Here is a 23,894-nt window from a genome sequence, read left to right as displayed (position 1 = left end):
GCCTGCCTGAGACTTTGTTTGTGTTCCCATGGCTTGTTTTTGCACCACCGACTGCGAGGGGACTAATTTTGTGTATTTTAAAGATAAATTCCAGTCAATAGTTGCATAACATCGAGATAAAACTGACACATTGCCTTGGGATGGAGCAGTAGCCAACAATAATTTGTACTGCTCTCAGCCCACCTGTTTGTTTACTTACTTAGCCCACGCGTTAGGGATTAGTCATTTGTGTTGTTTTGAAAGCTATTTACTGTTACTGGTCCTGTGCTAAAGCATGCAATCTGTCCTTAAAGTTCAGTGTAGGGTTTTGCTGTGTTCAAACTGGAAAGATGTCCAGCAGGTAAGTGAACGCTTCCCCCTTTTTTAATACTGGAATGCCACCTCGTCTAACTGTAACTCAAACACAAACATTTTGTAACTTCATCAGCTTGAAATAAAAACACTTCTCCCCCCTGAACTTTAACAATATAACCAGTATTATTAATGGAGCTGTGCATATTCATCTGTTTATATCATGAGAGTCTGGTTGTGACCCCGAGGGTAAATGCTAACAACTTCACTATTGAGAAAGTTCCATCTGCCTGAGACCATCGCACACCAGCTGACTAACTAGCTTTGGCCAATGAGCATGTAAAATGAGAGCAAAGCATGTGATCGATGTCCTCTAAGCATGAAAAACGGTGAGTTTGTCGCTGTGGATCTGTGCTTCTCATCCTTGAATCTGTCGCGTGCCAGTGCTGTGTCTTTGTCATGTTTATTTTCAGAGAGATATCAACCGCTCGTGTCAGTGTTCTTGATATGTTATCCTTTGAAAGAAAAGCGTTAAAGACTTTTCTGATGCATCTTCTTGTCTTTCCCTTTCTTTGTACAGCTTTGTCACTTTGTGTTCTTTCTGTCAGCAGTCCCATACCCAGTGTCCTGCTCTTTACGCCTGTTTTTACAATATCCTCTGTTTCCTCTCTCTTCTGCCTCAGCTGTCGGTGGCTCTGGAGGAGAAGTCGACCCTACAGGCAGAGACGCGCTCCCTGAAGGAAAAGTTAAGCCGCTGTGACTCTCTGGACGCCTCCTCTACTGCCATCACCGGCAAGAAGCTGCTGCTGCTGCAGAGTCAGATGGAACAGCTTCAGGAGGAGAACTACAGGTACAAGCAGCACACACACACACACACACACACACAGGGTTAAGGCCTTTGCACCTCAAGCCGTATTTTTCATGTTTTTTTTTCATCAGATAAAAAAGTCTTCATCTGATAAAAGCTGTTATGCTCGGAAACTTTGCACACTGATGCAATACAAGACAAAATGTTAAGACACATCTGCTCCACCTGCGTTACCTCCTATCTGTCACTTCTCTCAACACACTGCTTACCTGAGTTACAAAATGATACTGTGCGGCTATTAAATTTCACTCTGCTGTAGCACCGTCATTCCTGCTGTGCATTTCAGGATAGGGTAACGTCACCTTCTCTATGTTGTGGAAGATTTCAATACGGACATTTCTTCTGTAGGCTATATTCCACTTCTTTCTCTTGCTGGCCCACTGTCCAAGTCTAGCCTGGTACTCTCTCTTGTTGCGGATTTATGTGTCTCGCAGATTACACCACGTTTTCTTCACTGCTTCCTTTGTCAGACAACTGTTTAGGGCTGTTGTGTGAAAGTCAAAGGTTTGGAATTATCAGTCGGAGACCCCACGGTCAACTGAGATTCTTAAGTCGAGCAGTTGTTGGTTTTTTTGGGTTAATCATTGTACTTCTGGGGATGTTTCGGTCCCCAGATTTAGCTTCAGAGTGAGCACTCCAGCCAGCTGCAGACCCAGGAGAGTCTGCCTAGAAGAGGAGAGGCTTTGCCTGATCAGGCTCTGAGATAACGTTGCCTTCTGCTTAAAAGTTGTGAATTTACATCTCACAGCATCTTGATATGATACAGTCTCTGGCCTGTGTTGGATACCTAAGGTCGGCAAAACAGTGCTGTTGCACATTTCCGATCCGTCGTTAGCGTAATTAGCACGTATTAGCTCAAAGGGCTAACTTGGCTTTTTAACTACATCACCTGAATATCACTTGCTCACTAAACGTACCGCTGAACCCTGTGTAAGATCTTAAACTTTCCAAACAAAAGAGGAACAATTAGTCGAATATTTATATCAAACCGCCCAATTCAAATAAACTGACAAAACTTGAACCTGTTCCAAAAACATCGTCGATGTACAAAAGTTTTGTCGTCAGTCTGTAAGTGTGATTAAAACAACATATTTATTTTTAAATGTGCACCAATTTTAGACAAAACATACAGACTTGGTGTGCCTAGGCCTTCAGAGTTGCTGAGGAAGACAGTCCAGGTTACTATCTGGCAAACACTCATCAGGCATTTACATCATTTTGACATTTGCACATTAAATTTTAGAAAATGTAGCTGGAGATTTTCAAAGAATTCGACATTCATAAGTACAGTAATAGTTAACATTATGTATACATGTAAATCAAATGCTGTTGCTGAGTCATACTGCTCCACTTTATATCTGACAATGAGTCCATTCAGTTCACTCAGTCACACAAACCACTGCTCTGCCATCATATGTATCTCAGGCTGGAGAACAGCAGGGATGACATGCGAGTGCGGGGAGAGATACTGGAGTGCGAGGTCACCGAGCTGCAGAAACGAAACGAAGAGCTCACCAGCCTGGCGCACGAGGCCCAAGCCTTCAAAGACGAGATGGACATCCTCAGGTGAGAGCAGCGCTGTTGTTCTTACAAAATCCCACCTGAGCAAAGTTGAATTTGTTGTGGAAAACAGTTCAGGCCCTCTCAGGAGCTAACCTACGTTTGTACTCAGCCAAACTACAGAAAGTCACGCTTGGTGGGCGTCATATCACATGGACACTGAGGGTTTGTGTTTTCTGCTTTGTAGCTTTCCAACAGAGCATTTGGGATTGTGTAATCTCAATGAGGGAAGACTCGATACATTAATGCAGCTCATTCAGAATCAACAGTGCCCTTCATTTATGTAATGCATTGTAAACATGGGCTGACAATTCTTGTTGAGATAATAGTAGGTGATCTTCTGCAATTGTTGTGAATAAGACAATTTATGGGCTGTTATTTAACTTGAATCAACCAGTTCTTTATTGAGACCGGTCATGAAAGCTCCATGGTGACTGACAATGTATCTCTTGTCTCTTTAAGTCTGGTGATGCTCTGTATTTTTGTTACAAGGGCTGCCCACCCCTGACTAAGAGTTTTCCTAGTCGACCAACAGTCGTCATCAGGGTCCATCAGTGGACTAGTCTCCTGCATGTTTCTAATATGACTGTAATGATTAAATGATATATTTTGGTGGTTTGAGTTGAAGGTGTGAGAAAGAATAGTATCAGTAACATTGTTAACACTGTGCTACATTACAGAGAAATACAAACCGTACTAATGAACCTTCATTAATATAGGCCTATATTTTATCTCCAAGTGCACGTCACACACTGAGCGAGCCGCCTGTTAATGACGCTGTGGGCTAATGGGCATGTAGCTACTTCCATGTTTCAGATGATACGTCATGTTTGTAGTCGACCAATGAAGATGAGTTTACATATCACCTTGGGTTCGTCCTTCACCTTCTCAAAATGATCCCACACTTTGGATTTCCTGCCCGACATGTTATTAACTAGCCTGTGGAATAACCGCAGGTACCAGCCCTGGAAATTAACCTGACTCCTGTCTGACTGCTGAGCGTGGACACTTCCTGTGTCTGTCCTTTCAAATTAAAGTCACACATGGTCCAGTCATATAGGTTTGGATTTATTTTGACAAGGTGCAACTCCTGATAGTTTCACGGGTTTTTTTGTTTATTTTCTGCAACTAAGCGACCAATGAAATCTTGCCGACCAATGACCTTTCTTGTCAACTAACGTTTCATAAAGTATTGGGGGCAGCTCTATTTGTTACAGTCAACAAATCCCGGGAAAAGACAAACACCAGCAATGAATTGATCCCTTTTAACAAGTATTGTCTCTGTAGCCAAAGCCAGAGTTCCTACACAGTATGGGAAAGTATGGAATCTGATTTTAGTAATTTCCAGGTCTGGATAAATATGGAAAGTATGGTGAAATGTTTTTGTTTCCAGACTATTGCTTCTATGCTGTTTTATAAATTATACAATTCTGAATTTCTAAAAATAAATCCATATAAGCCGAGTGTTTTCATGGCATTTTTAGCAGCCAGCCACCAGAAATGTTTACCACTGTGAGAGAGAGTGTGGGCCATAGTGAGTTTGATGCTGTCAAAAGCAAGGCAAGTATGGCATGCAACTGAACACACACTCCTACGCAGAGCTGCCTCTACACCTGTACGTTACTGTGTGCAAAATCACTCCGCCCCAGCAAGTACCTTAAAACTGGATCAAATACAGATATCCAAATTAGTTTGAAAGAAGAAGCATCAGTATCTTTGAATTGCACGTATCTGCTGCATCACAAATAACCAGAGAATAAACTTGTCAGAACATCTATGAGTCACGCAGTGATGTCATTATCAGAAAAGCAAACAGACTATCCTTGTCAGTACAAGGATACCCCTATGGCTGTGTTCATTGTCGTTTCCATGGACACAGTGAATCAACATGGCTACATAGACATACTTAAAATTGAATTTTTAATGTTTTATGCCTCCGCATGAGCGATAGCCGCAGCTTAAGGCATGTTTTCAGGTTGTCTGTCCATCCAACCATCTGCCGTCCTCCCCATTCTCGTGGTCGCGATATCTAAGAAATGCACCATGGGAATTTCTTTAGTAACTTGGACTCAACAATAAACTGATTAGATTTTGGTGGTCGCAGGTCAAGGTCACTGTGACCTTGCATCCGTCTCATTCTCATGAACATGTTATCTCCAGAACAACTTGAGGACATTTCTTCAAATTTGGCGCAAACGTCCACCTGGACTGGAGAATACACTGATCAGAGTTTATTGGTCAAAGGTCAAGGTCACTGTGACCTCACAAAACATGTTTTTGGCCATAACTCCAGAATTTTCACACTAATTATGACAAAACTTCACGTAAATGTCAAATAGAATATAATGATGAAGTGATGACATCTTATATCCAAAAGGTCAAAGGTCAGCTTCACTGTGACATCATAATGTTAGCCAAAAACACTTCTCTTGCCAACATATCTCAGGAACAGAAGGGGAGACATTTGGCCAGATACTGAATTGATGACACTAATTTGGGGTGTCCACCCTCAAACTGTGCTGATTGTGTAGATCTCTGTGTGTGAAGCATGATATGATGTCACTTGCTTTGTTTGAGCTACAGTACCTGAGTGCTAGTGATGGGTGGGTTGACCCACAGCCCGTCCTTGGGTCCTTTGGGTTGACCCCTGGGTTGGGCGCTTCGAGTAAGCTTAAGTAAGCATATTGCAGGTTTGTCAGAAACTGACAAAGTATGCAACATACATGCCAACAGTTGCTATTTGTATTCAGATGTCAAATATGGTTTGAATCTACGGAGAATTTTTGAAGTTTGAGTCTCAAAAAGTCTGGGAATTTAATGAGGAAATGTGTAGAAACCCTGCAGAGCCTGCTGTAGTGAGTCCTCTGTGTTACAGAAACTATTAAAAACACATCAGTGAGCTTCACTGTTGCTCTGAACAAGATGTTCTTTTATTATCATGTATTTAGGCACTGCACAGCTGTTTATTTATATCAATCCCAAATACATTTTTTTAGTGTTGTAAATATTCACTAGCAGAAACAAAGCAGTAGAAGAGTAATGAGAGACAAACTAACACGTTGTTTTGATCTTTTCACAGGATTTAAAAATGTAGAACAGCACCAGCCTTCTCCTTTAAGCAGTAGTTCATCTATTATCAATTTACACTCTCAGAAACAACTCCCACACTGCCCACACACAGACGTCCATTCAGCTCCTCTCTGACATCTGTGTTGATAATATGAATTTCATGCATTGACACTGGCTTGCGTCAGAGTTGTTGGTTTTCATAGTTAAACACAATACATCCGTGTAGATGTGTACTTAGCTAGAAGTCATATTTCTGTTCTGGTACTTAACGCCTCCCACACTGTCCTCTCCTCCCCCTCAGGCACTCGTCTGACCGGGTGAACCAGCTCGAAGCTCTGGTGGAGACGTACAAGAGGAAGCTGGAGGATCTGGGAGACCTGCGCAGACAGGTGCGCCTCCTGGAGGAGCGCAACACCGTGTACATGCAGCGCACCTGCGAGCTGGAGGAGGAGCTCCGCAGGGCCAACGCTGTCCGCAGTCAGCTGGACACCTACAAGAGACAGGCAAGCTGTGGGCTGAAAGGAGGAGGGAGTGATAGTTATTCCTGTGTTGACGTCCAAGCGATGTTAAACACAGTCTGGTGTGTGCACGTGTTTGGAAAACCTTGCAGTTTTTACAGAGAGCTCTTGCCAACGCAGACTGTTGCTATGCTCTCTGACTTGCAGGCTCATGAGCTTCACACCAAGCACTCAGCAGAGGCCATGAAAGCTGAGAAATGGCAGTTTGAGTACAAGAACCTTCACGACAAGTATGACGCACTGCTAAAGGAGAAAGAAGTGAGTTGGTGAACATTGTCAGAGAATAAAAGTTCAGCTGTGGTGGGGAAAGAATGAACACGTGCCTCTTACAGAGAGCTCTTACTGAGCTGTTTTATCAGCGCACAGCTTCTGTCTGATATCATGGCCGCACACTGAAGCCCTGTCATATTAATAGACAGCATGCAGTGATATAGTTCATATATTTTAGTGATGGCAGTCCTGTGTGGATCAACATTTGTTGTAGTAATTACAGGACTCACATCCCCGCAGGAGGAATTGTTGCCAGGCAAATATCGTACTATTCTTCAGTGGACTCCCACGTCCTGTGTCAATTCTAACACCTCCTGCAATCTGACAGGAGTGATTAATGTCCTCACTTACTCGTGGGAGTAATTAAGGAATACATACTGTACTGACATGAAGTGTGCATTTACTTGTACTACTTGGAGGAAGTGTGTGAGTCCAGATAAAAGAAACTCATCGCTCCACAGGGTTTGAGGCTCATGTGGTTAATCAGATTTCCCCTAATTACTGCCTTTTTATTAATGATGTGAAATTAAATTAAGTCCATTTTCATGCCCATATCACAGCTTGTCCAACAAAACCTGATGGAGCATTACTGTTTTTTCTAAATATCAGGGGCTGGTTGCACAAAACACCTTAAGTTAAGATTTTCATTAAAGTTCCAGTTAAGGTTTCCCTCAAAACAAAATTGGTTGCACAAAACACCCTTCAGTCTTCTTAAGGTTTCCCTAAGTATTTACGGTTTTCTCCTTGTCTTGGTCTTAAGGAATCCCTAGACCATTGCACAAAAGACCTTAGCAACCAAACAGGGTAAAAAAAACAAAAACCCTTAAGGTTCCTCTGACTTAACTGACTGATCTTAACTGCAACGTGACCCAGTTTATGGCGATAAATGAAAAAACTAACCCACCCTTAGAATTCATTTTCATTGTTTCTTCCTACAGTGAGAGAAGCCTTAAGTGTCATGCTGAAGAAGAAATCTTAAGGTGTTTTGTGCAACCGGTTCCGGGTTTTTAAGGAAATGTGAATTGATGAGGGGTCCTAGAGCATACAGTCATAAATGTGCACAAAACATATTGGGCTGATTGGTCCAGTAGTTTGCAAGATTATCCACAGACAGATGACACACAGCCTCAGCTAAGGAGAACATTAAGCCTTAGGTGTCATACTTAGGGGGAAAACTAAGGTGTTCAATGCAACCGGTCCCTGATTTTTATAAATGTATATCTTTGGCATTTAAGCCTTTATTGGACATTCAAGTAAAGACAGAGCAACACCAGCCCTGCAACAATCAATCAGAATCCGGTTTATTAAGAGTGTCCTTAAAAAGTCTGAAAATGTCTTAAATCCAATTTAATGAATATTAGGACTTCAACGTCATGTAATAGTCTTAAATTTGAATTTGTGAGGCCTTATTTGCCACAAATATTTTATCTAATTTTATTCATCCATCTTTTATTTATTTATTTACTTGTTGGTCAAAATGAATCAAGCTGAATCAACAGAACCACCACTACTTCCCTTTATACCTAACCTACAATGCAAGAAAAAGATGATTTGTCCCAAAAAAATCAGTCTTAAATTTGGATAAGGATGATCTTTAAAAAGTCTTTAAAAGCATTAAATCTGTGTCTGATACCTGTAGACACCATGTTATTGCCAAGAAGGTTTTTTAACATGGAAACCTGATTGAAGCTGAAGTTTGTGTTTCGATGTGCTTTGTTCTTTAGCGTCTGATTTCGGAAAGAGACACACTTCGAGAGACAAACGATGAACTGAGGTGTGCACAGGTCCAACAGAGGTGTCTCAGTGGAACTGGTGAGTCGATTCACAAACTGAACTGCAAGATGGTGAAATAATCAAAAGCAAAATTCCACTTGTGATAGAATAGATTTTACTTCAGCATGCTCTTTAAGGACCACCAGTCATACTTTGAGTACTATGTTTTGGTGGCTGATCATTAAAGGAGAACTCCAGTATTTTTCACCTGGACCCTATTTTCCCGTGTTATTTTGCACAAGTTACTGGTGTGAACAAAATTTGAAATTTGTATCTTTCTTTAAGCTTAAAGATTTTCAGTGTCACGCCCGAATATTTAGCTGATTTAAGCAATGTGAAAAAGTCAGTGAGATATCAGAACGAGACTTCTCCTTGAACACAGAACAGACTGAAACAAGCGAAAGGTACAGAAGAATATTTAATTTCTCTGTAGGGTTCTTTCTGTAATGTTGTCAGGCACTTAAAATGATAATCTGAGCCTGTCAGTGGCAAAAACAAGCACTTATATAGACGTTAATTGACAGGGCAGCCTGACCAGAGTTGTTGCGCTATAGCTTGTTTCACTGCTGCCGGCTGCAGCGCTCTCCCTCAAGACTGAGATAGTTTCAAAAATTGTTTCCTGGAGTCAAAGAGACACAAAAACATGAAAGAAGAGAGTCCAGGTTGAAAAATATTGAAGTTACCCTTTAAATTAAATTTAGTTAATTTAGTTACCCACTGACACTTCTCTCTCTCTCTCTGTCTTGTTGCAGGAGGCTTGTGTGACAATGATGTCACAGTAGGAAACCTCGCTGCAGAGATCATGCCCACTGAGCTCAAGTATGTTTGTCATGCTGTATCTGTAGTGTGAGGAATACATGTGTACGTAGGAGCCAAACTTAAAGGAATACTTCACCAAAAAAATCCATCCATTCATTTTCAACTGCTTATCCGAAGCCATGTTGCGGGGGCAGCAGGCTGAGCAAAGTATTCTAGACGTCCCTCTCCTGATCAACACTTTCCAGCTCCTCCTGGAGGACCCCAAGGTGTTCCCAGGTCAGATGAGATATGTAATCCCTCCAGTGTGTTCTGGGTCTGCCCTGGGGCCTCCTACCAGTGGGACGTGCCCGGAACACCTCTAACAGGAGGCGCCCAGGAGGATCCTGATCAGGGGCCTCATTTATAAAAGAGTGCTTATGATTCATACTAAAAGTTGACGTGCGCCCAAAAGCTGAAAATGGCGTGCGCCAAAAAATAATCTGATTTATAAAACCGTGCGCACGCACACTTGCACGCAATGTTCTCTTTATAAATCACAGACCTCCTGGAGTTGTGCGCACCCAGATCCGCCTCATATTCCGCCCTCTACACATCCTAGTTCAACCATAAGTGGTCATGCAAATCACCTCATGAATGCGATCTGCATATAAATAAGCCGGCATGCGAGTGTTCTCTCGTTGTGAGTCACGGCGACAGGTGTGAGAAACGAACCAAAAAACGGAATTTCTCCGAGATTGAGCTTGAGACCCTTTAACGGGAGGTGGAGGACTGTAGAAAGATTTTATTTGGTGGCCACAGCAGCAGGATCACTAATAAAAGAAAGCGGAAAAAAAGTGGCAACACATCAGCGCTGCTGATGCTGTCAGCTGTGTCTGTGGGACTGCACGGACAGTCACAGAGGAAAAAAAACGCACCGCAGTATTTATATGTTTATGGCAATTAGTCTGATCAGACACCCAGCCTGAATTACAGCATGAACCAGTGGTATCCCTGTCCCAAAATACAACGTGTAATTTGAAATACAATTCAAAGATGAAAGTGTAATAGGCGAACACGTTTCTTCATGCCGGTTTTGTCATGAACAGCACATGTCTAAGTAGGGCTGATGAAATGAGTGTAACGGTTGTGCTTAATGGCTGTATTTCGAGACATGATAAATGCACTGGAAATATTTAGCTAAATAAATAAATATATTCCATGCAGTCGCGCCATCCTGCGCTCACAGAGTGGACAATGAGACGTTAGAGGCAGTGTGGATTAAATGCGTATTTAGAAAGAATTTCAATTCAGGATTTGAGTTGGATTTTACAACGTTTTTATGAAACAATTATCCCTCTCCAAGCGCAAAATAAGGCTGCTGGATTTAATTTCAATGATAACGTGGATCTAAGGTGGATATAGCGTGACATTAAATTTGTGTTAGACATCAATAAAAATCTGACTCCACTTCTCCACCTCGCCGTCTGCGTCACCACTTCCCAGTGTCTCCAAAATGTGCACACGCGTGACTCAGAGTTTGCTTACAGGTGCGCACATTCTCCCGCCAAGTTTATTTTTATAAATCACAACCTTTGCGTGGGAAGTGGTGTATGCCACTTTCAAGCCCCGTTTTGTGCGTAAGCAAACTTTGTGAGGCCCCAGATGCCTAAACCAAAAAAATGACCAATTTTTTTTTCTGTTTACATGTTAATTTATTGATTGATCGGGGACCGCGTTTAACAACGGCAAAACTATAACAAAGCATCTGTTTAAAAACTCTAACATAACTCCTGCAGTATAATCCAAGTGTCAATTATCCAGTCGTACGCTCAGAATTTAACAAACACAAGCATTTTTGCTAAAACGTTACCGTATAAAGAAACACTGTGTAAGATTTAGGGGGTTTAGTGACATCTGGCTGTGAGGATTGGAACTTACAACCAGCTGAAACTTCTCCCAGTTAGAATTCCTTAAGTGTTCATTGTTCATGAGGTTTTTTACCAGGAGTTGAATTATCCACGAAGATTCCCTCCTCTCCAAAACAAACGGACCCAGTGATTTAAACCACTAAAAACGTTGGATAAAGCAGTTTAACGATAAAAAATTGTGGTTTTCCAACACTCACTACAGTAGCTGACACACAAATGCAAATCCCCTGTGTAGAGCTTGTGTTTGGTTTGTCCGTTCTGGGCTACTCGTCATGATTAACTAACATACAGATGGTCGTTCTGTGGGTGAAGTATTCCTTTGAGTGTAAATGATTATATTCTAAACGTGTAACACACATGCATTTGTGTCACTATCAGCAGCCCACTCCTGCTCTATATTCATCTCCTATAGTCTGAGGCGCAGTTGGCCCCCGAAATAGCAACACATGGCAGCGCTGCACATTTGGTCGGGGCGTTGTCAGATAACTCAGCAGACCTTCCTCGCCTCTTCCACTCTCTGACCCATTATATCTGCCCTCCACTTTCTTTACCCCCTCACCTCCTCTGCCCCTCTCCTCTCACTGTTCTGTTCCTCGGACAGGGAGACGGTGGTGCGTCTACAGAGTGAAAACAAGATGCTGTGTGTCCAGGAGGAGACCTACAGGCAGAAACTAGTGGAGGTGCAGGCTGAGCTGGAGGAGGCTCAGCGCAGCAAGAACTCCCTGGAAACTCAGAACAGGTAGGGGTTTGTGTGTGTGTACTCAATGTGCAGTCCAAGTTCTTGTTCTTGTTGTGTTAAGTAATCCTTCTAGGCCATCATATTGTGTGTTCCTGGACATTAAGCTGGTTGTTTGGCTGACGGAAGGAGTGATATCTGCCTAAATGTCAACTCACCCTCTGGACTGTGTGCTCAACTGAGCTGTGTGGGCTGGACTGGAGGACAGACAGCAGAAAGCCAGATTGTCCCTTGACTGTGTGTGTGTGTGTGTGTGTTTACATGCCTGTGGGCATGTGGACATGTGGGTGGACTGCGCGTGTGTGTGTGAGTGTGTGTGAGTGTGTGTGTGTGTGTGTTTGTCCATGCAACACCAGGCCCAGGGTGTGGGAAGCATCCTCAGCAACAGTAACAGGAGGAGAGGAGTGGAGTGAGCATGCTCAGTAGAGAGCAAAGCGGTGAATGGCCAGGCAGCACACTTGGGGGAATAGATGAACACTGCCTGCAGCAGATGTACACAGATCCACATGATACTTTGCATACATCTTCCACCCACAGTATCAACTTCATAACCTTGTGTTTCATCTTTACCGTCGACCTCCCGTTTGTTTGTTACTCCCTCCACAATGTTCCTTTAACTTATTATTGTCTCTGTTTCTTGTGTCTTTCTTCGCTCGTTCTGTTGCTAACCTGTCTTCTTGTTTGTTTCCAAGATTAAACCAGCAGCAGATCTCAGAGCTGCGCGCTCAGATCGAGGAGCTCCAGAAAGCTCTCCACGAGCAGGACAGCAAGACTGAGGACGTGAGTCAGCCGGGAGACCTTCCTTCCCACTTTTGTTTTAACTCTCCTCATCACGAATCATAGTTTCCTACAATCATGTAATATAGAGACTATTTACAGAGTGTGCATGGGAACATTTTTATCAGGGATGCACCGATGGTAAAACTCTTGGCCAATACTGATGTTTAACGGGGTTCCTGCGAATCCGTAAAAAGTCCTAAAAAGCATTGAATTCATTTACTTAAAGACAAGGCCCTAATTGGCTGTAAAATGTCTTAAATCAGTCTTTCAAATGCAAAGACATTGGAAGTAGGATTTTTTTTTTAACTTGGAGGTTGCCATGGGTGTTATAAAGTCAAGTCACAGTTCATTTTCTCACTTACATTTTGGCATACACTGTCACACTTTCACAATGGCTTGACAAGCCTTGAGCTCGAGCCTTAAAATAAATAAATACAGTATTCCATACAGTATCGTTCGTGTATAATCCCCAGCCGTCGGGCCAGTGTTGGAGGTTCAACTTGCAACCATTTTCGAGTTATGGCTTTCCTGCTATTTGCCAAAAGTATCTTTAATAAATATTTATCTTTGTGTGGGACAGTTTCAGGTTTTTTTCTGAGGTATAATGTAGAAAATGAGTAAACTAACTCCCTCCTAATTATCTTATGAAACAATCCAAATGAGTCTCAGTGTATTTATGCAAAATGTTTTTTAAACTCAACACGATGAGGATTTAGGCAGAGTGAGAAACACAAAACCGGCAAGAAAAGTCTTAACTCTAGTAAATACGTGGGTAAAATTGTCCCTAACGCTACGTAATCGATCTCGGTACTTGTGTTTGTTTGTTTGTTTTTCTTTTTGGACTTGAATTTAATTCTGAGAGGCATTAAAAACTTCTTAAAAAGTGTTAATGTTGCCTTAAGCTGTAGGAACCCTTGTTTAAAATAACAGTCGCTAACAATAGCTGATACAGATGTTTTTGACGTTGTTGTTGTTGTTCAGTTTGTTTTTGTTGCTATTTATTCCCCCTTTTTGTGCCAGAGCAGCAAAGATATCTTCATTATAAAAAATAATTCACCCTTTTCTTACACTACCTTTTGAATGAAATTCAATCACACAGACTTATGAAACAACCTTTAATTTGACCTTTCACATGAAAAACATCTCATAAAGAAATGCTTCAAAAGCTTTTTTATTAGGGATGTTCCTGAAGACTGATTTACATTTAAATCAGTCGACTAGTCTTAAAGTAAGAAAACGCCCAGAAAACACTTAAAATTTCGCACAATTTAATATTATAGTTGATATTGTGTATATTAAAAGAGCCATTAGATGTTAATCACATTTGTCAATAACCAAACGGCACTGTAAATGTCTCTGAAACATGTGACACTTCGCACTGTGCATTGTGAACATTACACGTCCTATAAAACGTCACAACTCACTAAATAAAAATGAACAAACAACATGTTTCTTACTGAGTGTTTAACGTTCCAACTCATCCCATTCAGAAACACATCTACACATGCTCACACGGTAACTGTCATGCATGCTCTCTTAACTTTATCCGATGAGTAGCTGACTGGCGAGGGTGGCAACATTAATCAACTCGTCAATTAATTGCACACATCCCTACTTTTTTCTAAATACATAATAATTCCTCTCAAATATCTGTTTTATGTTACTATAAAATCGTAAACGAATTTCTCCTCCAAACAGCTGTATTTAATCAAGTTTCTTGCCATAACAAAACTTTACAATTTTACAGTGTGACCTCTGTTAGCTGTTAGCTCAGGCCTCCAGCTGCTAACAGCTAATGTTAACTAGCTCTCCTGCAGATGTCAGCACAGATTTATTGTTCACAGTTCAGCATTATCAGATCACGCTGTGCTTTGACGATAATCTTTGTAGTGGACAAACAGTGGAATTAAATCTGTCACGTGATGAGCGTCACAACCCACGCAAAATGAGTTGTTTCACTATCGGAGTTTGATCCATTCGGTCTGATAACATTCTGACAGTCTGAAAGAGCCACACAGTTTAATCATTTTATCCCCATTCAAGTTAGAGGAGCGCTAAACTAAAGGTAGCCAACTCGTCCGGTGGATGTCTCGAGTGCGCCTGCGCTATGGACCTCACAGTGCGGACGCAGCTTTGCAACTTTTTTGGCTTCATGTACAGCTGAGCAACTCTCAAAAGAAATTGTGTCCAGTTGTATTTATACATCTATTGCGTCCCCCCTGATGCATCCATAGTGAGTTCACTGCGTCCTTTCGTCCTGGCAGCGTCCCAGGGATGATCTCTGCTAGTCTTTCTGTTGTCCTCTGTATGATGCCATGCTGTTAGTCTCGAGTCCTGCTCGAGTAAAATTGATGTGACACAGCAGAAGAATATCAGCCACTGCCATTGGTGAATGTCATATGATTTGCTGACAGGCCGATGGCAGTCAACAAGGCGACTCTCAGCAGATACCGATGTTCGGCTGATAAATCGGTGCATCCCTACATTTGTTTCCGCATAAAACCTGATCAACTAGGTGCATGGTGTTTTGAGTATATTTAGAAGATGACTGTTAAACACTCAGCTGTCGAGGACTGCACTGTTTGTTCTACTTTGATTTATGTTGTGTGGGATTTTAACCCATGTTTGCTGTGGTGATTCACTGTTAACGCCTGCCCCTCTCTGTCTGTCTCTCTGTGCCTGCCCCCATCGAACAACTCTGCCAAAATCAGGCCATCGTAAGTACGGCCCACCCTCTGTCCACCTGGCCCGTGATTTAACTCTTTGCCAGCTTGACTTTTGCAGCTTATACTGTGTCTATGTATGTGTGTGTCCTTTAAAAAGCCTTGTGTGTTTGATTTGATTTTAATGTGTGTGTTTTTTTCTTCTTCTTTAAAGTCCTCCTTACTGAAGAAGAAGCTCGAGGAACATTTGTAAGTACTCTGCTGCTTCTTACAGACTATTTATCCTTGTTAGTCCCAAACAAAAGTGAGCTCACACACTCCTGGCATGTGGCTACTGCAGGGAGAAGCTCCATGAAGCTCACTCAGATCTCCAGAAGAAAAGAGAAGTCATTGACGACCTTGAGCCCAAAGTGGACGGCAACAGTAAGTCATGTAATATTCTGCCTGTCTGAGCACCTGCCAGTGTCCACTCTCTCCTCTCTATTTTAACACTGTCCTTATTTTTCTCTCTCTCAGTGGCGAAGAAGATAGATGAACTCCAGGAGATCTTGCGGAAGAAGGACGAGGACATGAAGCAGATGGAGGAGCGATACAAGCGCTATGTGGAGAAGGTGAGAACGGTCAGTCCACCTAAACGGAACATGTTGTCCTCAGCATATGGCTCTAAAAGGAAACTATGAGGGTTATTTTTTCACACATCAAAATCTGTACTACTGCACATGAGAAAAAAAAGTTGTGTAAAGCCTTGTGTGGCTCCAGAGCTCTGTGAAATCTGCTGTATGAAATACTCAAGCAGGCCTGCCAGGATTTCACTGGCTGTTTTTTCCCCCAAGTGTGCTGATTTCACAGCAGCTTTTCTGAAAATTTGTGATGCAGGTTGTGATGATTTTAGATGTTTTTTGCAATGAAATTGAAGCAGCAAGTGAAAACTGCAAAAAAAAAAGGAGAAAAACAAAAAACAAAACGTTTCTCCTAACCATATCTAACTCACCTTGAGTCTTTGAGCACGTGCAGTAGACCTGATGCAGCAGCCTCTGTCGTGGTGATTTGTCTCGTCTGTTGTCGGCGTGTTTCAGGGATTCTCTCAGTATGTTTTGCATTTTGTTTGTGCTCCACCACAACGTTGCACGTGGTGCAAAACAGTTTACCCACACTTTCATGCAGAACATCAGAGAATTATCTTTCTTACACGGTCTTTAGCAGTCTGTGACACCAGGGATCAGCACGCCCAGGTCCCCACCCCAATATACCCGGCCGCAATGCCAGTCCCTGCGGGCGGTTGGCCCACAGGGTGGCGGCTCCATGTCATTCATTCAGGCTGAGCCCAAGCAGCCACCAGACGCTCACTGGCGAGGTCCCCCACCAGGCCTGGCTCCAGAGGGGGACCCTGGTGTCCCCATACTGGGCAAGATACTCTTTTCCCAAATGCATCATTTCATTGAGGTCTTCTTGAACAACTCTTAGTCTGGCCCCTCCCCTAGGAACACTTTGCCTTGGGAGACCCTACCAGGGTCCGGGTGGCAATTCTTGGAGCTTTCAATTTACTGGTCCATCTACGTCCCAACTCTCACCCATGATCATGAGCTCTGGGTAGTGACCAAAAGAATGAGATCGCGGATACAAGCGGCCAAAATGAGTTTGCTCCGTGGGGTGTCTGGGCTCAGCCTTAGAGATAGGGGGAGGAGCTCGGTATAGAGCCGCTGCGCCTTCATGTCGAAAGGGGTCATTTTGACTTGACCAGCAGACTTCACTACAAGCCAGTTGGCCGTAGAAACAGGTGACGTGCTTTAAAAGCAGCAGCTGGTGATTTGAGCAGCTGAGTTGCAGGTGACACCATCAGCCGACCGACCAGTTCACACCGCTGCAACTTTTCTTTGCACATTTTAAAAAGGTTTCATCTCGTCTCGACTCTTTGGTCTGAACTGGGCTTAATTCTACAAGTAGTATAACCCTGCTGATGTTAATTTTGAATTCAGATGTTATAAATGAAGCTTTAAACTCTTTGATTCAGGAGTGCAACACTAAATGAGTGGAGTAATATTTTAATAAACGTCCTGTGTGTGTGCAGGTGATCAAAACCCTGGATCCCAAGCAGCAGCCGGCGCCCGTGTCTCCCGACATCCAGGCTCTGAAGAACCAGCTGACAGAGAAGGAGAGAAAAATCCAGCACCTGGAGGTACGAACCTTTGACATGAGGAAACAAAGCAGTTCACTGCAGCTCTTTAAGTCTCACTAACACACGATGATCTGCTCCTCAGCATGACTACGAGAAGAGCAGAGCCAGACATGACCAGGAGGAGAAACTCATCATTACTGCCTGGTACAACATGGTGAGTGGAAACATGGAGACAGCCTGAAGGTGTTTTATGTTTTTATCTGTAGTGTCTCTCTAGTTAGAAACAATTCTGCCACCTTTGATTTTATGATTTTTTTATTATGTTTTATTTGAATCCAAACAAGGATTTTTACTGGACGTCAGTGATTTGCATGAGACACAAGTCCTGACTCTACGCATTGTTTTTCACACCCACACCTGATTCTTCACTCCTCCTTTTGTCTCTGTCTCTCTCAGGGGATGGCGTATCATCAGCAAGTGTCCGGCGAGCGTCTGGGGCCGTCTAACCAGGCCATGTCCTTCCTCGCTCAGCAGAGGCAGTCCACCAACGCCAGGAGAGGCCTGATGCGACACCACCCGAGATAAGACGTCCAGACAGGAGACAACACGCTGGATAGAAGCCTAGAGAAGACGAGGTGATCCACAGTCACCTGTATCTTTGCCTTAAAGCCTTCACTGGATCACTGCACCTCAGAGTATTCGTCATGCTGCTGCTGCCCCCTGCTGGCTCTTAATGGTATGAAAATGTTTATTTTCCCAGCGGAGCCCTGGAGGAGACTTTTTTAACTCTGCTGTTAGAATCAGAGTGAACTCACAGAAACAGAAGACCAGAGTAGAGGGAGTCATTAAAGAGGCTGTCTCACCTTTTAAGGTGACTTTTATTTCCTCTGTAGCCTCACAGACTTGATCCTGTTTCTTTAAGGTATGTTTTAAACCTTTTTTTTTTTGTCTTTTATGTTATACGGTAGGATTTAATGTGATTTACAGTTCACACATGTAGTCAGAGAGGAGTTAGTAGGGGTTTTACATTTACTGCTGTAAGTGCTAAAGAAGACATGAAGCCACACCGGCTTTAGACTGAACACTCAGCCGTCAGCACATCTTCTTGGTTGTGTTTGTTTTGGATTTTCTCATAGCTTTTATTTTTGTCGTCTTGACCATGTGTTCTGAGTTTGAGCTTTTTTGTTTTAATTAGAAGGAACTCAAAGCGATGTAAAGACCGTGAGGGTGTGTTAGTGGCTTTAGTCTTTTTCACCTATCGTATTCACTTGAATCAGTTTCTCTAAGCTTAATTTTCATGATAAGAATTATTTGAAACACCAAAGCACTTTCCTGGAAGGTCGGGGTGTTTAGTGCCTCACTGAAAACTAAAAATACTCCCTCGATGGATGAGACTGAAGTCTGAAGTATTTGCAGTGTCAGCCCCCGTCTCCTCGTCTCATTTGGCACAAGAAGGTTTTACTTAAAGAGGAACTGCAGTATTTTTCAACCTGGATACTATTTTCCCATGTTTTGGGGTCTAAGTAACTGATGGGAACAGTGATTTTTGAAACTTGTTTAGTATCGAGAGAGAGCAGCTGGCAGCAGTGCACAGGCTCCAGTATAACCACTCAGAGCAGGTGTGCTTTGTCACTTTACAGCCATTTAAAGTGTTTGTTTTTGCCACTGACGGACTCAGATTGTTACTGTGAGTGTCTGACAGCATTATGGAAAAGACCCTGAAGAGAAATGAAAAGTTTGTTCCAATCTGATTTGTGTACAAGTCTTGCTAACGAGAAGTCTCGTCCTAAAAACTCACGAGAGGTGACATGTTCTTGAAAGAAAACAATGGAATGATGAGTTGGAGAGACGAGTGCTGGGAAGAGTTTGTTGTGTTAGAGGCCACGCACATGCCGCGTCTATAACCGCCTGGAAAATGCATGGTCGAGCACTGGGCGCTACTTTTGTGCCTTTTCTGTGCCAGCTTTCAAGAGTGTGGTGGCAGGTTGCGTCTGAGGTTGCTAAGCAACCTTAACAAGTACTGTATCGTAGCCTGTTAACATGAAATCCTGCTGTTTGAAATGCTATTTGTGTGTAGGCATATCGTTGGTTGGGCAGATGTTTGGCGCAATGTGTTGGGCAATTCATTTGAGCGCAACAAAACGTGGCGTGAGTACAGAAAGCATTTCTTACTCTTATCTTAAAGATTTATCTGAAAAGAAAAGACTCCATTACGAACGTTTCAGTTTTCGTCAGGATCCTTTCTGTAAGGTTGTGAGACACTTAATAACAATCTGAGCCTGTCAGGGGCAAAAACAAACACTTTTACAGGACGCACCTCCCTCGAGTGATTACATTGTTCCTCCACCACTAGCTGCAGCGCTCTCACTCAATACTGGACCTGTTTCAAACATTGTTGTTCCCATGAGTCACTCAGACACAAAAACACAGGAAAAAAGACTTCAGGCTGAAAAATAACAAAGTTCTCCTTTGAAGAATTTGTCTACTGCAGCCGTATCTTAACATGGCTGCTGATAACGTGACACCTGCGTCTGATTTTTCTTAATAATGCTCCCTTAATATGAATTTTTTTTTCATTCTCTTCCCAAAGATTAAAACAGGGTGTTGGTTGTGGGCTGGACCTAATTGCACTCACCACTTTAGACTGATGTGACTTTAGGCTTTTAAACGCCTCCTAGTTTATCACAAAGACTGGAAAAACCGAAACACAAAATGTGAGTCCATTATGATGAAAACACTAATAAGGATAATGACTCAGCTAATGGCTGTTTACCGCTGCTACACCTCATTTACAGTTTGACCAAACTGGAAGGAAATGTGCTCATCAATACGCTGGAATCCTTTAGCTGTCTGCTGACAGGAAGTCGGAGGCGGTTTGAAGGTTAAGCCTCTAATAGATGGCACATTCATCAACACTACTTCTGCCTTCATTCACTACTGGTTTGTTTTTCCCTTCAACAGATGTTATTTTAGTCTGTCCCATATCAGAGCTGCTGTTTTGACGACTTGTTCTTAGTTCCTGTAAATGTTTGTGCTATGGACCACTCAGACCAGAACCTGCTGTTGTGTTCACATTTTTATTTTTACTCATGTTTCATTGTTTGAGTTTATATTTATGGTGTTATGTCACTATCTCTGCTGCACATTTGCATGGCTTGAAGGGTTCAACATTTAGGTTGTTTGTATCATGTAATGGTCTAGTAGGTTATAGCATAGCGTACGTCACACAGGGATCTGAGGCAAGATGTGTAGCTCTGTCCGCTCTACTTTGCACTACAAATAAACAGGATGGTAAGATAAGAAATGGTTGTCTGGTGTTTTCTTTGTAATACATTTAAAGTAAACTGAAGAACCGTTTACCCAACTGAGACATTTACAAAGGCATCTCCAGAAGGATCTGAGAAAGAAGACTGACCCAGGTTTTATCACCTTGGTCCGTCCTGTGGTTACACTTTAATTATGTCATGATCTAAAGGCCAAACTGGTGAGTCACACTTCTCACGTCCTTTGTGCGACGGCCTGAACAGTTTGAGTGAAATGTGAGAGCATTGTTCATCTATCACACCACTCTCTACAGGCACGGCTCAAACACTTGATAACCAGCGTACCTAAATCTGTCTCACCAACAATTAATCAGTAAACAAAATCCTGTAAAATGGTTTACATGATGGATAAAAACAGTACTGAACTGTTTAATTGCTTTTAATTTGACACATTGTGTAAACTGTGTTCTCAGTGTATCCTAAACTTCAAATGTAGCTGAAATTAGTTCAGTAAATTGGAGGCTATTAACTCTGAAGGGAACAGGTCAAATGTGGTGGATAACAGCTGATACTGATTTATCATACAATGAAAGAGAAAAGGTGAAATGTTTTCTGTTGTAATGTTGCAACATGTTTATGTGATTCAAGTATCAAACTGAATTGTAATTAACAAAAAAATTGTCGTACTATTCCGTAGAAATTTCAATCTATAATTGAGATTAGAGACTGTCATACAACAGTCCTATTTAATATAATAATTTTCAAAAGTCAAAGAAAATCATAGTATAGCATGTGATAAAGAAGCATAGTATTGTATGTCATAAAAAACTGTATAAAAAAAAAGTATAAAGTGTAAAAAAAAAATAAAAAAAATCATAACAGTATGCCAAAAAATCTTCTAAAAAATGTCATGAAAAAAAGTCACGGTATAAATGTGCTAAAACATGCTAAGGTATGTTTTTAAAAAAAAGTCATAGTATAGTGTGTGTGATTTAAAAAGTGTCATTAAAGAAACTAAAAAAACATTTAAATCGTGTTTTAAATGAGATTAAATGACTAAATCATACTAAGTATGTCATTAAAAAAATAGTATATGTCACAAAATATATAGTATAGTATGTGATTTTAAAAGTCTCATTAAATAAACTCAAAAAATAGTACTGTATGTCATAAAAAAAAAACTGTTAAAAGGTTAAAAAAAATGTAAGAACAAGGGGGAGCCCTTCTGTGTGGAGTCTGCATGTTCTCCCAGTGGTTCCCAGGTCCCAGTGCAGATTAACTGGTGACACTTAATTGTCTGTAAGTGTGAGGGTGAGTGGTGGTTATCTGTCTCTGTGTCAGCTGGGATTGGCTCCAGCCCCCCCGCGACCCTCAACAGAATTTACGGAAAATGAATGAATGCCCCCGCCCTCTTAGTGTCTCAGTGTGTTTCACCTGTGTCCTAATGTGTTTCATCTGTGTCTCATTGTGTTTCACCTGTGTCTTATTGCCTCCCCTGTATTAAGAGTATTTAGGTCCCTGTCTTCCCCTCCTTTGTTGCCAGACTTTCTTCACCTTTGACCACCATTGATGCCTGTTGGTCTGGATACCGTTGCCTGTGTAACTGATTACTCTTGTGCCTGATTAAAGACCTTACACCTTTATCTGAGTCTGTGAGTCTGCTTTGTGGGTCCCTCTCCAGTTTGTGCTTGACACAAAAAAATCATAATGAAAAATATAACTTAAAGTATGAAAAATTTTAGTGTAGCATGTCGTTCAAAATCATGAAAAAACGTCATAGTATAGTATGTTGTCCAAAATCATGAAAAAACGTCATAGTATAGTATGTCGTCCAAAATCATGAAAAAACGTCATAGTATAGTATGTCATCCGAAATCATTAAAAAAAGTCATAGTATAGCATGTCGTTAAAAATCATGAAAAAAAGTAATAGTATAGTATGTCGTCCAAAATCATGAAAAAACTTCATAGTATAGCATGTCGTCCGAAATCATGAAATAACGTCATAGTATAGCATGTCGTCCGAAATCATGAAAAAACGTCATAATGTAGCATGTCGTCCGAAATCATGAAATAACGTCATAGTATAGTATGTCGTCCGAAATCATGAAAAAAAGTCATAGTATAGCATGTCGTTAAAAATCATGAAAAAACGTCATAGTATAGTATGTTGTCCAAAATCATGAAATAACGTCATAGTATTGTATGACGTCAAAAATCATGAAAAACTGTCATAGTATAGTATGTCGTCCAAAATCATGAAAAAACGTCATAGTATAGTATGTCGTCCAAAATCATGAAAAAATGTTATTGTATAGCATGTCGTCCAAAATCATGAAATAACGTCATAGTATAGTATGTCCTCCGAAATCATGAAAAAAAGTCATAGTATAGCATGTCGTTAAAAATCATGAAAAAACGTCATAGTATAGTATGTCGTCCAAAATCATGAAAAAACGTCATAGTATAGTATGTCGTCCGAAATCATGAAATAACATCATAGTATAGCATGTCGTCCGAAATCATGAAAAAACGTCATAGTGTAGCATGTCGTCCGAAATAATGAAATAACGTCATAGTATAGCATGTCGTCCAAAATCATGAAAAAAAGTCATAGTATAGTATGTTGTCCAAAATCATGAAAAAAAAGTCATAGTATAGTATGTCATCCGAAATCATGAAATAACGTCATAGTATAGTATGTTGTCCAAAATCATGAAAAAAAGTCATAGTATAGTATGTCGTCCAAAATCATAAAATAACGTCATAGTATAGTATGTCGTCCAAAATCATGAATAAATGTCACAGTATAGTATGTTGTCCAAAATCATGAAATAACGTCATAGTATAGCATGTCGTCCGAAATCATGATAAAAATGTCATAGTATAGTATGTCGTCCGAAATCATGATAAAAATGTCATAGTATAGTATTTCGTTCGAAATCATGATAAAAATGTCATAGTATAGTATGTCGTTCGAAATCATGATAAAAATGTCATAGTATAGTATGTCGTTCGAAATCTTGAAAAATGTCATCGTATAGTATGTCGTCCAAAATCATGAAAAATGTCATAGTATAGTATGTCGTCCACAATCATGAAAAAATGTCACAGTATAGTATGTCGTCCAAAATCATGAAAAAATGTCATAGTATAGTATGTCGTCCACAATCATGAAATAGTGTCATAGTATAGTATGTCGTTCAAAATCATGATAAAAATGTCATAGTATAGTATGTCGTTCGAAATCATGAAATAATGTCATAGTATAGTATGTCGTTCGAAATCATGATAAAAATGTCATAGTATAGTATGTCGTCCG

The 23,894-nt window shown here is 41.3% G+C and overlaps 1 protein-coding gene across 1 annotated transcript in view; it reads left to right on the top strand.

Moving 5' to 3' along the window:
- The window catches only part of LOC126405468 (protein Hook homolog 2-like), a 35,083-nt gene extending 12,895 nt beyond the window's left edge, over nt 1-22,188 (top strand). Inside the window, exons 9-22 of the mRNA XM_050069218.1 lie at nt 975-1,141; nt 2,585-2,725; nt 6,090-6,291; nt 6,454-6,564; nt 8,301-8,388; nt 9,102-9,168; nt 11,617-11,754; nt 12,444-12,531; nt 15,409-15,443; nt 15,535-15,617; nt 15,711-15,814; nt 17,263-17,370; nt 17,453-17,524; nt 17,767-22,188. Of these exons, the coding sequence (XP_049925175.1) occupies nt 975-1,141; nt 2,585-2,725; nt 6,090-6,291; nt 6,454-6,564; nt 8,301-8,388; nt 9,102-9,168; nt 11,617-11,754; nt 12,444-12,531; nt 15,409-15,443; nt 15,535-15,617; nt 15,711-15,814; nt 17,263-17,370; nt 17,453-17,524; nt 17,767-17,895 (1,533 nt within the window). The 3' untranslated portion in view covers nt 17,896-22,188. The remainder of the gene's footprint in view (nt 1-974; nt 1,142-2,584; nt 2,726-6,089; nt 6,292-6,453; nt 6,565-8,300; nt 8,389-9,101; nt 9,169-11,616; nt 11,755-12,443; nt 12,532-15,408; nt 15,444-15,534; nt 15,618-15,710; nt 15,815-17,262; nt 17,371-17,452; nt 17,525-17,766) is intronic.
- Nucleotides 22,189-23,894: the final 1,706 nt, after the last annotated feature.

Source organism: Epinephelus moara, chromosome 18 (genome assembly GCF_006386435.1).
Source record: "Epinephelus moara isolate mb chromosome 18, YSFRI_EMoa_1.0, whole genome shotgun sequence".
In the NCBI taxonomy this organism is placed as follows: domain Eukaryota; kingdom Metazoa; phylum Chordata; class Actinopteri; order Perciformes; family Serranidae; genus Epinephelus; species Epinephelus moara.
This window is presented reverse-complemented; position numbering and strand designations above follow the sequence as displayed.